Genomic DNA, 16,192 nt, shown 5'->3' on the forward strand with positions numbered 1-16,192 from the left:
AATATTTTAAGCTCTTTTGGATCATAGGGAATTGAGCCAAACCTGAGAAAATGGAACCACCTTGGTAGGCACCATGCTTGGCATGGACCAGTTAGACTGAGGAGCCTGTTTACCTGCTGTATGACCCTGTAGGGTTCAACCTGACCAGCAGGTGAAACCTTGATTCGGTCAAATGCAGGTCATGGCAATTTCCACCATTTCCAGCGCCGTGGTAGTGTAGCGGTTAGCGCAAGGTCATTGCGGCTCGGGCTCACGGAGCTCAGAGTTCAGAGTCACCCATACGTCCCCCCTGCGAGCGCGAGGGTTTCCTCCGGGTGTTCCGGTTTCCTCCCACAGTCCAAAGGCGTATCGGCTAGCAGGTTAGCTGGTCAATGTACACTAGGCTAGGGTTAAATCAGTGGGTTGCCGGCAGCGCAGTCTGAAGGGGTTTAAAGCTGTATTGTTAAATAAATCAATATGGTTTTGTCATTGTCCACAATTGGGGGGTGGGGGAGAGACCTGATGGGGTGGGTGGGAGAATGATTGGTAGGGTGGGGCAATTCTTGGGGAGGGTGTTGGTGAGGATGGGTGGCGGGGTGACGATACACCTCTAACAAAAGAGATGTAAGACACCCCTTCCCTCTGCTAGCCTGAGGGTCACCCTTGGGCAAGGTGTAGCACCTGCTTTGCCCCTCGATCAGGGTCACAGGAAGCCATGGGAGCAGCTGGCACATATCACAAGTCCTGGTTGTGCGACCACTGACACCAGGCAGACAGTCTCTGAGGAATACTGATAATGGCTGGGATCACCGGTCTTGTAAAGACACTGGCCAGGAGAAGGCAATGGTAATCCAGTTCAGCAGAAAAATTTGCCAAGAATAATCATGGTAAAGACTATGATTGCCCATGTTGTATGACATGGCACGTAATGATGATGATGAAGGTGAGGGGAAATATCTGGGAACTATTTAATGTGGAGGACAGGTTTAGTCTTTAACGACACTCTCTGTACGTTGTGTGAATCTGCCAACATTATTTGGAAGGTGTGGGAGCTCCCTCTGCCCTTACCTGGAGTCGATGAGCGAGGTGCTGTTGGTGCCATCGGCCAGGATCTTGACCCAGTACACACTGACCCTGGCGTTGTTGACTGGCCGGCTGTATTTTCTGGGAGGGAGCTCCCCCTTGTGGACGCCCTTCTTGAAGAGCTTGAGCTCTGCCATGGTCACCTCGCTGTTGTCAGGGATCAGCCCCTTCATGTCGAAAACCAGCCTCTGCCTGGTGGGGTCTGAGTACAGCACTTCTCCGGTGATGTCTGGGGAAACAATCATATAATCGTGAGTTGTGTGTCAGATCTGGCTGTGCACAATACAGATGTTTCCAAAAGCATGACATTATCTGGTTATCACGATTTACAGAGGGATCTTGATCAACAGGTTAAGTGAGTACATTAGCAGTATATAAAAAACACATAGATAGGAGAGATTCAGAGGGATATGGACCTATAGTACTGTGCAAAAGTCTTTTAGCCACTCAAGCTTTCATATATGGTTTCAAATGGTATGGCCTCCACAGGGCCCTGAACTCCACATCACTGAGACTGGGGACAAAATTAAGCGAGACAGCCAAAGTCAGCAGGAGAACTGTGATAAGTTCTCCAAACAGCTCGGAACAACCTACCAGCCAATTTTCTTATAAAACTGCACAACGATGTACCTAAGAGAGTTGATGCAGTTTCAAAAGCAAGGCTTGGCCACACCAAATATTGGTTTGATTTTAGTTTTTTACTGCTTTACTGCTCTTAATAGCAATTTTTCTGGCATTTAGAAACTTTTCATTTCATTACTTTTGAAAGCATCTTGGCTTTACAGAACTTTTTCACATGTGCCTAGGAGTTGCACTGTACTGTAACATGGGACTAGCTGAGACTGAAATCTTGGGTCAGCATGGACAGGCTGGGCCAAAGGGCCTCTTTCTGAGCTGTATTCCTGTATGACTCTATCCAACTGCAATGCCCAGTCTGGTTTCCCCTGACAAGAAGACTGGAGGCTTGGAGAGGTTTGCCAAGATCACTCCAATCCTTGGGTTGTTTTCTCAGTGTGTCGCAGGCAATTAGAAGTTTATAAAATCATGAGACACAGAGAGTGTAGATAGTCAATCTTTGTCACAAATGAAAATGTGAAATCCCAGAGGGCATGGCTTTAAGGTGAGGCGGGGAGGGGAAATGTAAAAGAGTTTCAGGGCGAGTTATTTACACAGAGAGCAGAGGGTGAAAGCTGATATTTTAGGGGTGTTTAAAAGGCTTTCAGTGGACACGTGAATAGGAAGCCATTTTCCTGTGCTGTATTGTTCCAGGTTGTGAGTGCCAGTGCGATTATCATTTGGCTCAGTATGTGGTTCTGTCGCAGTTAGCACAACTCTTTACACCAATGGACGATAGGCACTGAAATGTGCCACTGTCCGTAAGGAGTCTGTACTTTCTCCTCGTGACCCCGTCTGCTTCCTAAACTACAGGGGCTCCGGTTTCCGTAAGGAGTCTGTACTTTCTCCCCGTGACCCCGTCTGCTTCCTACACTACAGGGGCTCCGGTTTCCGTAAGGAGTCTGTACTTTCTCCCCGTGACCCCGTCTGCTTCCTACACTACAGGGGCTCCGGTTTCCGTAAGGAGTCTGTACTTTCTCCCCGTGACCCCGTCTGCTTCCTACACTACAGGGGCTCCGGTTTCCTCCCCCATTCTACAGAATGGGTTAGCAAGGATGAACAGTTTGTGCCAGCAGTTTGTTGGCACCTGAAACATGGCGATAATTGCAGGCTGCCCCAGCGCTTCCTTGTACTGATGGACACGATGCATTTCACTGTATGCTTCGAATTGTAAACCTAGACATAACAAAGCTGGAGCTGACCTTAGATAAATCTCCGACAAAAAGGCTGTGAGGTAAACAAAGGTAACAGATTACAACACAGAAGGTTTTCACAACTGTCAATGGATGGTGGCAGTTGCGTAAACAAAACATATATTGCTAGTGCAAGATGGAGATGGTGATACATGGTTATACACAAATCATTCTGCTCAGGCCAGTGAAACACACTCGTTTATACAATACTCACTCCAGTGAAACACTCATTATCACAGTAGTCACTCCAGTGAAACACTGGTTATTACAGTACTCACTCCAGTGAATTATTCTGCTCATAGAACTGCACAGCACACAAACTGCCCAACATTCCTATTTTGTCAAATCTGATGAACAAGAACCTGCTCTGCTAATCCCTTTCACAAATACGCACTCCACAACCTTCTCTCACTTTGTTTTATTGTCTGGATGATTCCAAAATGCTGTGAGAGTCTCTGCCTCTTCCATCTCCTTAGGCAGCTTTATCCATTTTTCCAGTTGGGAAAAGGTTCCATTAATCTCCTCTAAATGTACACCTTTCGACCCTAAATCCTTGCCGTCTGCCATGAGAAGCTTTTTGCAAGATGCCCTATCTGCCCACTTCATAATTTGTCAGGTCCCCCTTCAATGTTCTCTTGTGTAAAAGGTAAAACAATCTGCAGTCTGTACTCACTACTGAAATGTTCTGCCAGGCAGCACCCTGGTGAATCTCCACATCCTTTGCAATGCTGTCACATCCTCGCTCCAATGGAGTGGCCAGACCTGCATGCAGTAATCCGTGCTGCTTCAAGAACGTTTGTAGGGTCTCCCTCATTGACATTGTATGGACAGGTTCATGAAGGCAAGGATCTCATGTACCCTTTTCACCAATCTACCAATCTGTCCACCTTGTACACACATCAAGGACCCTCTATTGCTTAATACTGCCCAGAGGCAGGTTCCTCGTTGTGTATTCGAGTCTCCACAGTGACCTCAAGGAAGTGTATGAAACCATGAGGAGCATAGATAAGATGGGTGGTTGGGAAGTTGAAAGACAGAGGGCATAAGTGTAGAGTGAGAGTAGGACCTGAGGGACAACTCTGTCACACAGAGAGTGATCATTGTGCAGAATGAGTGGTAGGGGCAGGTATAATTATATTTCATAGTGGTATATGGATAGGATGAACCAAACACAAGGCAAATGGGACTTGCTTTCACTGGTGTGGGTTGGGGTCTTTTTGGTGGGAGCTGGGAGAAGACAGGAGGGAAGATGGCTGGGGATGTTGTCACTGTTGTACAAGGTGCTTTGTGCAGATGAACGGCTTCACGGAGGAAGGACCAATACTCCCGTGGGGGAGTCTGTTTGTTCGAGGTGGATTTCAAGTGACATTCAGAAGGTGGTGTGTGCTTTCACACACACCATGGGTCCAGTGCATGAGCTAAAGACAACTTCAAGATTAGCTCCAACTTATGTCCACACTTGGACTGGGTTAACTGTAATGGGCCCTTTTTATTTTTTTTTCCTTTTCTTACTAACTATTCAACAAAGCTGAAATTTGTAAACATACTTTCTTTAAAATTTACAATTGTATGCAGAGTATGGCCTGCTATTTCTTGCCGACGGGTGATTGCATGGGGCAGTATTTACACCAATCGGGGTTCGGGTGGGTGAGATATCCTGACTTCCTGGTTTCGGTGGGACCCAAGTCATACTGACTGTAGGCATATGGAGGTTGAAAAAGGTGGTTTTCTCACCACTGAGTCCAGTGGCTGTTAGTGAGGGGTTAATGAGCTTCACCTCTAGAGATGCCTGGTAAGAAGGGGTTTCAACGTGGGGGCTATTGTCCGCAATTGGATTCACAGAATACCGTTTAATTGTTCTAAGAATTGATGAAGTGTGATTAAGCCTGTGTTAAACTAGTGTCCAGGAAAGTGACTAAGATACGCAATATGGACGCCACAGGAATTAACATTGGTGCGATTCAAAGAGAATGTCCATGATTAATGCTTGTGTTCTGAGCAGAGTGGATATACACAGCCCTGATGAATTGCTGATGAGAGTTCTGAGTTCGGTTCCAGTATTAGGGAAAGTTACGCTTATGGACTGGGAGCTTGACCAAACGGCGGGCGAAAATGTTGTTTTAGTTCAGATTAGCAATGACATGACAGGAGTGGATCTGCCAGTTATGATTGGGGTACCTGGAGAGGTGGGGCCATGGGCCATCCATACTTTTAGAGAAGAGGGGCGTGCAGGCGAGGGTGCTGAATTGCAAGTCGAGTTTCCTGTAGCTGAGGGCGGAGGCTTCAAAGACAAGTTGCTCTTGCTTCTGTGCAGAGAGGGGAAGGAGTTGTCGGATGTGAAAAGTCTAATGAGTCCCTCATTGGTTGATGTAAATTCTGAGCTCGTTTTGGCTATTACATCACTGGTTGATAAATGCAAAAGTATATCTGTGGAGAGCTAAAATTATTGTAGGCTGGGCTGGGAATGTTGTCTGGGGTCAAGCCCACACTCGATGGGGAAGAAGAAGACGAGGCTTGGGCTGTGCACACATCCCATGTACTGGATGAATGGCAGTGCTCAGATAATACGAAAAGCTGAGACTGGGGGAGAGCTCAAAGGGCCCAGAGACTGACATAGTGAGGTTCCTCAAGGCAGAAAATCCATTCACCACATTAGCTAATTATCTTCAAGTACTGGAAGATGCTTTTGGCAGCTGGTCTTAGGATGAAGGATAAGGCACACGTTTCAGGAGGCAGGAGAGAAGTTGTCTGCCTACATTTTGAGGTTGAAAAAGCAACTGCATTGTTTGTGCCACAAAGAGGGCATTCACCTGACTGAGAGAAATTGCTTTCAGATGGAGCAAACTGTGAAGGGCACGTTGTCACATGATGTGATTGCTCTTCATAGCTGAATGACCCACAAGATGCAGCCTCTCTTACCGAGTTACTCAGAGAAGTTAGAGAGGAGGAGCGGCCTCTTTTACCGAGTTACTCAGAGAAGTTAGAGAGGAGGAGTGGGAGGCCTCCGTCAGCAGGGCACGGTCCTCGGTAGTAGCGCCTATTGCTAAAGCAACCCCTGATGCCACACAAGCGGGATTTTGCAGGATTTTGGGAAAGGTTTTGAGGGCTGAAGTATTTCAGACAATACCAGTTGGTGCTGCCACCAAGCATGACAAGGCTGATAGGAAGCCGGACCCGCTGGTGGGACGTACCAAGGCGGGGGCTGCTACTGAGTAAGGTCTCTTGACCAGGGAAGTGACCGGTACTTCCTGTTCCAATTGTGGAGAAGATGGACATTTCGAGCGAGAGTGTGAGCGACAGGAAAACCTTTGGAAAGAATATCAGCAGTTAGTCAAACAGTGAAGGAAAGCAGTAAAACCACAGAGGGACCCAGTAAAGTAACAAGCTGACGTTTCGGAGAGGATACGTTCCTATCAGCGTACCAAGGGAAATACTAAAGTACACAAACCACTCCAGAAGGTTAAGTGGGACCAAGCTCCGGTGTATCCATAACAGATTGAAGGTGTTTATGCTAGAGCCATACTTGACACAGGTTCTCGTTACTTTGCTTTATAGATCCTTTTTACAACCGGTATTTGATGTATTTATCACTGAGCCACTCTGTGTCCTTGAGATTCGGGAGCTCAGTACTGATGAGTACCCATACGATGGTTACTTGTCATTGAAACTGGAGTCTACGGAAACTGATGTTGGACTAACTGAGACTATTGACATACCAGTGTTGGTCTGCCCAGATCTGGTTGAAAAGTGGGGGGGAGCTTCCATTGTTGCAGGAACAAATACTTCCACTATGAGAAGGCTCAAGGGAGTGTGCAAGGAGAGAAATGGAGAGAACTTTTTGAAAACCTTGTCCTTTCACCCTGTGTTCAGATCTGCTTTTGCGAAGGTGCAAGTTCCTCCTAAGCAGGATGATGAGCAGAAACGAGGAAATGTATGGTACACCCAGTCTAAACCTGTCATGTAATATCCTGGAGGAGTAGCTAGAGTGACAGGAACCCTTAAATTTGCTGGAATGCTCAAGGTATGGAAAAGGAGATTAACTGAGAAGATGTTGGGACACGAAGATGCCTGTTTTACTGACTGGTCTGATGTTGGTACTCCAGGTGTAATTGCTACACTATTGGAGCGACCGAGGACACCCCTTTCTGAGAGAAGTCTCGCCAGTTCGTACCAGTGGAGGGTGAAGGTGTTTGGCAACACCTGCTTAAACTGAAGGAAATTAAGTTCAATCATGGAGCAAGGGTCCTGGACCGTGGGAAGACACAAGTGGTAGAAAGGGGGAGGCACCCTCTGGTAGACGGGAAAGGTCACAAGGGGTGGTTGAAGTTGGAGAAGCCGAAGATGGGATAAGGAGGTCTCAAAGAGTCAGGAAACCGTCAGATGGTGCCTATGATGCACTGGGGGAACAGAGTGTTGCAACTATCCCCCTACTGAACTATGTCTTTACCATTTACAAATGGACTGGAGGTCCTGACATCACAAAATTCCATTAAAACCTCTTTTATTGATGATAGGTTGATACATTTCAAAGTCATGAGAATATGACTATTTCTGGTGGGGGGGGGAGAATGTTACACCCTGGTTAAGATTTTTACTGCTATACTGTAGATATTTCATTTCAGCAGTTCTGTAAGAGCAGTTTGTTCTGCTTTCAGCCTGTTTCGGTTTGCGCTAAAGATAAGGAGCTATGTTGTTCAACTTAGTAATGTTGTGTCAGCCAATCAGGATGGTGGAATTTGGAGATGATTCTAGAGAACACTGGCCGGAGAGGTTTTCGTGGTGGGCACTGGTGTGGGTTAGGGTCTTTTTGGTGGGAGCTGGGAGAAGACAGGAGGGAAGATGGCTGAGGATGCCATCCCTGTTGTACAAGGTGCTTTGTGCAGATGAATGATTTCGAGGAGAAAGGACCAATACTCTCGTGGAAGACCACTTTGTCCAAGGTGGATTTCGAGCGACATATGGAAGGCGGTGTGTGCTTTCACACACACCGTGGGTCCAGTGCGTCAGCTAGACAACTTCAAGATGAGCGCCAACTTATGTGCACATTTGGACTGAATTAACTGTAATGGGCCCTTTTAATTATTTTCTTTTTCTTTTTCCTACTAACTGTTCAATAAATCTGACATCTGTAAATATACTTTCTTTACAACTGTATGCAGGGTACGGTCTGCTATTTCTTGCCGACGGGCGATTGCATGGGGACAGTATTCACACGGATCGGGGTTCGGGTGGGTGAGATATCCTGACTTCCCGGTTTCGGTGGGACCCAAGTCATACTGACTGTAGACGTACAGAGTCTGATGAAGGTGGTTTTCTCACCACTGACTCCACTGGCTATTAGTGAGGGGCTAACGAGCCTCACCTCTAGAGACGCCTGGTGAGAAGGGGTTTCAATATGTTCAAAATTCCTTGAGAAAAAAATGCAACACTCCTACAGATCCTGGGAATTGCACCCCAGTGTGAAGAAGGTACATCAGGGATGGTACTGAGACCGTGCATGGGGAGCTCACTAGAGCCCCTGTGTAAGTGAGGGGTGTGCGTACTGCCTCACCAACTACCCTCCCCATCAGCTGTCTGACTGCCCCTCCCCATACGTGTTTCCCGCATTGGCCATGTCAGCCACCTCAAGACTCAACCACTGGAGTGGAGGCAAGCCACCCTTGGCGCCGAGCGTTAGAGAAGATGAGGAAGTAAAATGGCACCTGAGTCTTCAGAGACCAAAACCTCACAGCCTTCCGACAAGGCCTTTGCACAATATTCTAGCTGATCAAAGCTTTATGCAGATGTGGTCGTGAAGAGTGAAGTAAACTTCCTGAGAGACAATTCTCACTTAGAAACACTTTGCAGGGCTGTGAGGAGAGAGCTTGGAGAATCATAGAGTAACTCTCTACAGAAACAGACACCAGCCCAACTCATCCATGCACAACAAGGTGCCCGAGGTTTTCCTGCATTTGGGCTCTATCCCCTCAAAACTTTTCTGTCCATACACTTATCCAAATATCTGTAAAATGTTGTTATAGTAATACACACAATATGTTGGATGAATTCAGCACATCAGGTAGCAGCTATGGAAAGGATCAGGCCTGAGGAAGCATTGTGGCCCAAAATGTCGACTCTTTATTCTCTTCCATAGATGCTGCCTGACCTGCTGAGGTTCTCCAGCATTTTGTGCTTTTTGCTCTGGATTTTTAGTATCTGCAGAGCTCGTTTTGTAAATATTGCTGTTTTATCTTTATCGAGATACAGTGTGGAATAGGTCCTTTGAGCCGTGCTGCCCAACAACCCCCGATTTAAGGCGCTGGTGAGGCCTCACCCTGAGTATTGTGAACAGTTTTGGGCCCCTCATCTTAGAAAAGATGTGCTGGCATTGGAGAGGGTCCAGGGGAGGTTCACAAGGATGATTCCAGGAATGAAAGGGTTATCATACGAGGAACGTTTGATGGCTCTGGGCCTGTACTTGCTGGAATTCATAAGGATGAGGGGGGATCTCACTGAAACCTTTCAAATGGTGAAAGGCCTAGACAGAGTAGATGTGGAAAGGATGTTTCCCATGGTGGGAGAGTCTAGGACAAGAGGGCACAGCCTCAGGATAGAGGAGAGCCCTTTCAAAATAGAGATGGAGAAATTTCTTTAGCCAAAGGGCGGTGAATTTGTGGAATTTGTTGCCATGTGCAGCTGTGGAGGTCAGGTTGTTCGATGTATTTAAGGCAGATTGATAGGTTCTTGATTGGCCATGGCATCAAAGGTTACGGGGAGAAGGCAGGATCTGGGGTTGAAGAGGAGATTTTAAAAAAAGGATCAGCGATGATTGAATGGCAGAGCAGACACAATGGGCCAGATGGCCTAATTCTGCTCCGATGACTTATGGCCTTAATTCTAGCCTAATCACCGGACAATTTACAATGACCAAATAACCTGCCAACCGGTAGGCCTTCGGACTGTGGGAGGAAACCGGAGCACCCGGAGGAAACCTATGCAGTCAAGAGGGAGAACGTACAAACTCGTTACAGGCAGCAGCAGGAACTGAACCTGGGTCACTGGTACTGTAAAGCATTGTCCTACCAACCATGCTCACTGTCATGCTTCTGACAGATCATTCCATATAGGCTTTAAGAGTTGAAGGAGTTGTCCCTCAGGCCCCTTTTAAATCATTCTCCTCTCACCTTAAATCTATGCTCCCTAGCTTTTGATTCCCTCTGTTGGGAAAAAGGTTGTGTGTATTCACCCTGTCCAGAACACAGAACATAGACAGCACAGCACAGGAACAGGCCCTTCAGCCCAGGATGCCTGTGCTAATCCAAAGAAATGCCTTCCGTTTCCACACGCTCTACTGCCCTCCATTTCCTACCTGTTCATGTTCCTACACATTGCGATTGTACCTGCCTGCATCACTTCCCCTGGCAGTGTGTTCCAGGCACCGATCGTCCTCCGTGTAAAAGAAACCTGCCCTGCAAATCTCCTTCAGACTTTCTCCACTCGCCTTAAAGCTACAGTGTGTCCTCATAAGATATAGCAGCAGAATTAGGTCATTCGGCCCATCGATTCTGCCCTGCCATTTCATTATGGTTGGTGCATTTTCCCTCTCAGCCCCAATTCCCTGCCTTCTCCCCGAATCCCTTCATGCCCTGACCAGTCAAGAAGCTATCAAACTCTCAAACAGGAGAAAATCTGCAAATGCTGGAAATCTGAGCAACACACACAAAATGCTGGAGGAACTCAGCAGGCCAGGCAACATCTGTGGAAAGGAGTACTTTTTCCATAGGTGCTGCCCGGCCTGCTGAGTTCCTCCAGCATTTTGTGTGTGTTGCATCTATCAACCTCTGCCTTAAATATACCCAATGACTTGGCCTCCACAGTCACCCGTGGCAAAGAATTCCACTGATTCACCACTCTCACGTCTGTAAGGTCATCCCTGTCTCCAATGTTCCAGGGAATAAAATCCTATCTCTCTCTCTGTAAGGAAGGGGTTGGACATAGAGCCACGAGGAAATCTGCAGATGCTGGAAATTCAAGCAACACACACTAAAATTGCTGGTGGAACGCAGCAGGCCAGGCAGCATCTATAGGAAGAGGTACAGACGACGTTTCGGGCCGGGACCCTTCGACAGGACTAACTGAAAGAAGAGATAGTAAGTGATTTGAAAGTTTGTTGCCCGGCCTGCTGCGTCCCACCAGCATTTTTTGGGACATAAGAGCCATTTTGTTTAGGGAATTTGGTCAGAGTTCAGCACAGGCAGAGGGGCAGAATGGCCTCATTGTGGGCTACTTCTGGGAACAGCCACATCACGCAGGCTGCGCATAACCTCGTTTCTCCCAGCCATCCAGGAGTGCTCACCTCTTGTCTGTACTAAATGTTGTGCTAAACTCTGAGCATTCCAGACAGTACAAAACTGGCTGCTACCTTTGTGATTTGAGAGGCTGCAAATCACTCGGTAATTTCCAGTTCCAATTGTGAAGTTTCTCAGACAAGGCTGAAGAGTGATATTTTTAACACGTTTAGGGACAACTGATTAGATTTGCAAAGCAAAGCCACCGAGAAGAACAAACCTTGCAAGTGAGCACTGATGGCTGTGCTCCTGGTGCAGGAAGTTAATGAGGCCGCTCAAACTGTTCCCCACCCTTTGGTCTCAATTTTGATGGGGTGGGGGTGGGGCAAGAAGGCCACACTCAATTTGACCAGGGCAGCAGCAACTGTGGCTGGAACTGACATCAACATTACTGTTCGCTCTGTCCCTCTCAACCTGCCCTGCGTCAGGGCTCGGAGAGTGGGGTTAGGTGGGATACTCAGTAGGGTGAGACGGAATACACAGGGGCAGTAGGGAAAGATGTGCAGTGATCGCAAATTATTTCAAAGCTGCAAGTTCATCCTGTACCCTGGTGACTGCACGTACATGATTCACTGTCATACACACACTGACTGCTAACAGAGTAGGCATAATCCCAGACCATACACACACTCCTGGACTATACACACACTCCCGGACTACACACACACACACACTCACACTCACACACACACACACACACACACACTCCTGGTCTACACATTCCCTGACTGTGTTAACACACATCCTGTTGTTGCTGGCACCACCACCACCACTGGGCACAGTGTGCTGCCCCTTGCCCCACATCCTATCCCTGCAGTTAACCCCTCAGTGCCAAGGGTTCTGAGATCTTGGTAGACGCCAGTAGATGTCAGAGAGCCCTCCACGTGGCTCCCCAAAGGGAAGTGACAGAAAGAAAAGGTAATGGTTTCATTTACCTGAGTTCCCGGGGACTCCTCGCAAGATACCAGCCAGGCTGGGCAGGGCTCTCCGCCTCCTCTCCTTCTCCTTGTGCAGCTTCAGCATGGACATGTACTTGTTGCGGAGGTGTGTGGGCACCACCACCCTCTCCAGGTCCCTCTTGGTCAGACGCGGCTCCTCGACGAGCCCCAGCTTCCTGAGAACCCTGTCTTTAAAGGTGTGCTGGAGTTGGTGTTGCTGAGGGTCACAGCCAGCCAGTACCATCCAGAGGGAGCAGGTCAGCATCCCAAGACACACCACATTCCAGACTCCAGGCATTTCTTCAAGAGCAAGCAGGATTTTCCTTTAAGGTTCCCGTTGAGCACAGCCCTAAGGAGAGCTGCTGGTGAAATCACTGTCCACAGACTGAGTGGTAGATCGAGCTTGCTGTATTTAAAGGGAGTGTCAGCCCACTCATCTCCTCCTTCCAGACAGTGCCGGATACACAAAAGTTGAAAGGAGGCACTGGGACATCAAAGAGGCAGGAGATTTAACACTGCAACGCCCTCCACTCAAACCAACATGACTGATATTTTTCACCCTCTGCAGAAATCCTCCAGGATTAACTCAATCACAGGTTCCTTTTCCACCTTCTGTGGGGCTGATTAATGAGGCTGAAAATCCAATAGATTTTAAATAAAACAAACACCATGGCAGCTGCCAAAAGTTTATCCAACTCCACACCTACTACTGAGGTGTATTATACTGGTGTGCCCATTAGAGATTTGGATCCCCCCTCCCCCCAAGTCTCATCAAGTCAAACAATTACTGAGTGGTTTATGCTGGACTTGCAGTTGATGTGGGTTTCTCAAGGAACGGGTAAATCCAGGCAGTCCCCATGTCTGCCCTGACTTGTGACAGATAGCTGAGGCACAGGTGCTCTACAGTTGCTGCCTGGACAACACACTCTGGAATAGACACACTACTGGACTACACACTCTGGAATAGACACACTACTGGACTACACACTCTGAAATAGACACACTATTGACAAGACACTCTGGAATAGACACACTACTGGACTACACACTCTGGAATAGACACACTATTGACTACACACTCTGGAATAGACACACTATTGACAACACACTGGAATAGATACACTACTGGACTATACACTCTGGAATAGATACACTACTGGACTACACACTCTGGAATAGATACACTATTGACAACACACTCTGGAATAGACACACTATTGACTACACACTCTGGAATAGATACACTATTGACTAGACACTCTGGAATAGACACACTATTGACAACACACTCTGGGATAGACACACTATTGACAACACACTCTGGAATACACTCACTATTGACAACACACTCTGGAATACACTCACTATTGACAACACACTCTGGAATAGACACACTATTGACAGCACACCCTGGAATAGACGCATTATTGACTACACACTCTGGAATAGACACACTATTGACAACACACTCTGGAATAGACACACTAATAGAAACATAGAAACATAGAAAACAGGTGCAGGAGTAGGCTGTTCAGTCCTTCGAGTCTGCACCGCCATTCAGTATGATCATGGCCGATCATCCAACTCAGAACCCTGTACCTGCCTTCTCTCCATACCACTGATCCCTTTAGCCACAATGTCCTTATCTAACTCCCTCTTAAATATAGCCAATGAACTGGCCTCAACTGTTTCCTGTGGCAGAGAATTCCACAGATTCACTACTCTCTGTGTAAAGAAGTTTTTCCTCATCTCGGTCCTAAAAGGCTTCCCCTTTATCCTCAAACTGTGACCCCTCATTCCGGACTTCCCCAACATCGGGAACAATCTTCCTGCATCTAGCCTGTCCAATCCCTTTAGAATTTTATACGTTTCAATAAGATCCCCCATCAATCTTCTAAATTCCAGAGAGTATAAGCCCAGTCGATCCAGTCTTTCTTCATATGAAAGTCCTGCCATCCCAGGAATCAATCTGGTGAACCTTCTTTGTACCCCCTCTATGGCAAGAATGTCTTTCCTCAGATCAGGCGACCAAAACTGCACACAGTACTCTAGGTGTGGTCTCACCAAGGCCTTGTACAACTGCAGTAGAATCTCCCTGCTCCTGTACTCGAATCCTCTTGCTATAAATGCCAGCATACCATTCGCCTTTTTCACCGCCTGCTGTACCTGCATGCCCACTTTCAATGACTGGTGTATAATGACACCCAGGTCTCATTGCACCTCCCCTTTTCCTAATCAGCCACCATTCAGATAATAATCTGTTTTCCTGTTTTTGCCACCAAAGTGGAGAACCTCACATTTATCCACATTAAATTGCATCTGCCATGAATTTGCCCACTCACCTAACCTATCCAAGTCACCCTGCATCCTCTTAGCATCCTCCTCACAGCTAACACTGTCGCCCAGCTTCGTGTCATCCGCAAACTTGGAGATGCTGCATTTAATTCCCTCGTCTAAGTCATTAATATATATTGTAAACAACTGGGGTCCCAGCACTGAGCTTTGCAGTACCCCACTAATCACTGCCTGCCTTTCTGAAAAGGTCCCGTTTATTCCCACTCTTTGCCTCCTGTCTGCCAACCAATTCTCTATCTACATCAATACCATACCCTCAATACCGTGTGCTTTAAGTTTGCACACTAATCTCCTGTGTGGGACCTTGTCAAAAGCCTTTTGAAAATCCAAATATACCACATCCACTGGTTCTCCTCTATCCACTCTACTAGTTACATCCTCAAAAAATTCTATGAGATTTGTCGGACATGATTTTCCTTTCACAAGTCCATGCTGACTTTGTCTGATGATTTCACCGCTTTCCAAATGTGCTGTTATCACATCTTTGATAACTGACTCTAGCATTTTCCCCACCACCGATGTCAGGCTAACCGGTCTATAATTCCCCGGTTTCTCTCTCCCTCCTTTTTTAAAAAGCGGGGTTACATTAGCCACCCTCCAATCCTCAGGAACTAATCCAGAATCTAAAGAGTTTTGAAAAATTATCACTAATGCATCCACTATTTCTTGGGCTACTTCCTTAAGCACTGTGGGATGCAGACCATCTGGCCCTGGGGATTTATCTGCCTTCAATCCCTTCAATTTACCTAACACCACTTCCCTACTAACATGTATTTCCCTCAGTTCCTCCATCTCACTAGACCCTCTGTCCCCTACGATTTCCGGAAGATTATTTAGGTCCTCCTTAGTGAAGACAGAACCTAAGTAGTTGTTCAATTGGTCAGCCATGTCCTTGTACCCCATGATCAATTCACCTGTTTCTGTCTGTAGGGGACCTACATTTGTCTTAACCAATCTTTTTCTTTTCACATATCTATAAAAGCTTTTACAGTCAGTTTTTATGTTCCCTGCCAGCTTTCTCTCATAATCTCTTTTTCCCTTTCCTAATTAAGCTCTTTGTCTTCTTCTGCTGGACTCTGAATTTCTCCCAGTCCTCAGGTGAGCCGCATTTTCTGGCTAATTTGTGTGTTTCTTCTTTGGAATTGATACTATCCCTAATTTCCCTTGTCAGCCACGGGTGCACTACCTTCCCTGGTTTATTCTTTTGCCAAACTGGGATGAACAATTGTTGTAGTTCATCCATGTGATCTTTAAATGCTTGCCATTGCATATCCACTGTCAACCCTTTGTGTCATTTGCCAGTCTATCTCAGCTAATTCACGTCTCATTCCTTCAAAGTTACCCTTCTTTAAGTTCAGACCTTTGTTGCTGAATTAACTATATCACTCTCCATCTTAATGAAGAATTCCACCATATTATGGTCACTCTTACCCAAGGGGCCTCGCACGAGATGATTGTTAACTAACCCTTCCTCATTGCTCAATACCCTGTCCAGAATGGTCTACTCTTTAGTTGGTTCCTTGGCATGTTGGTTCAGAAAACTATCCCACATACATTCCAAGAAATCCTCTTCCGCAGCACCCTTACCAATTTGGTTCACCCAATCTATATGTAGATTGAAGTCACCCATTATAATTGCTGTTCCTTTATTACACGCATTTTTAACTTCCTGTTTAATGCCATCCCAACCTCACTATTACTG

The 16,192-nt window shown here is 46.7% G+C and overlaps 1 protein-coding gene across 1 annotated transcript in view; it reads right to left on the minus strand.

The window, feature by feature from the left end:
* The window catches only part of LOC140209344 (left-right determination factor 2-like), a 66,512-nt gene that overhangs the window by 3,332 nt on the left and 46,988 nt on the right, over positions 1-16,192 (minus strand). The window contains exons 4-5 of the mRNA XM_072277636.1: positions 12,133-12,768; positions 1,048-1,291 (exon numbers count right to left, since the gene is read on the minus strand). Of these exons, the coding sequence (XP_072133737.1) occupies positions 1,048-1,291; positions 12,133-12,433 (545 nt within the window). The 5' untranslated portion in view covers positions 12,434-12,768. The remainder of the gene's footprint in view (positions 1-1,047; positions 1,292-12,132; positions 12,769-16,192) is intronic.

Source organism: Mobula birostris, chromosome 2, assembly GCF_030028105.1.
Source record: "Mobula birostris isolate sMobBir1 chromosome 2, sMobBir1.hap1, whole genome shotgun sequence".
Lineage (NCBI taxonomy): Eukaryota > Metazoa > Chordata > Chondrichthyes > Myliobatiformes > Myliobatidae > Mobula > Mobula birostris.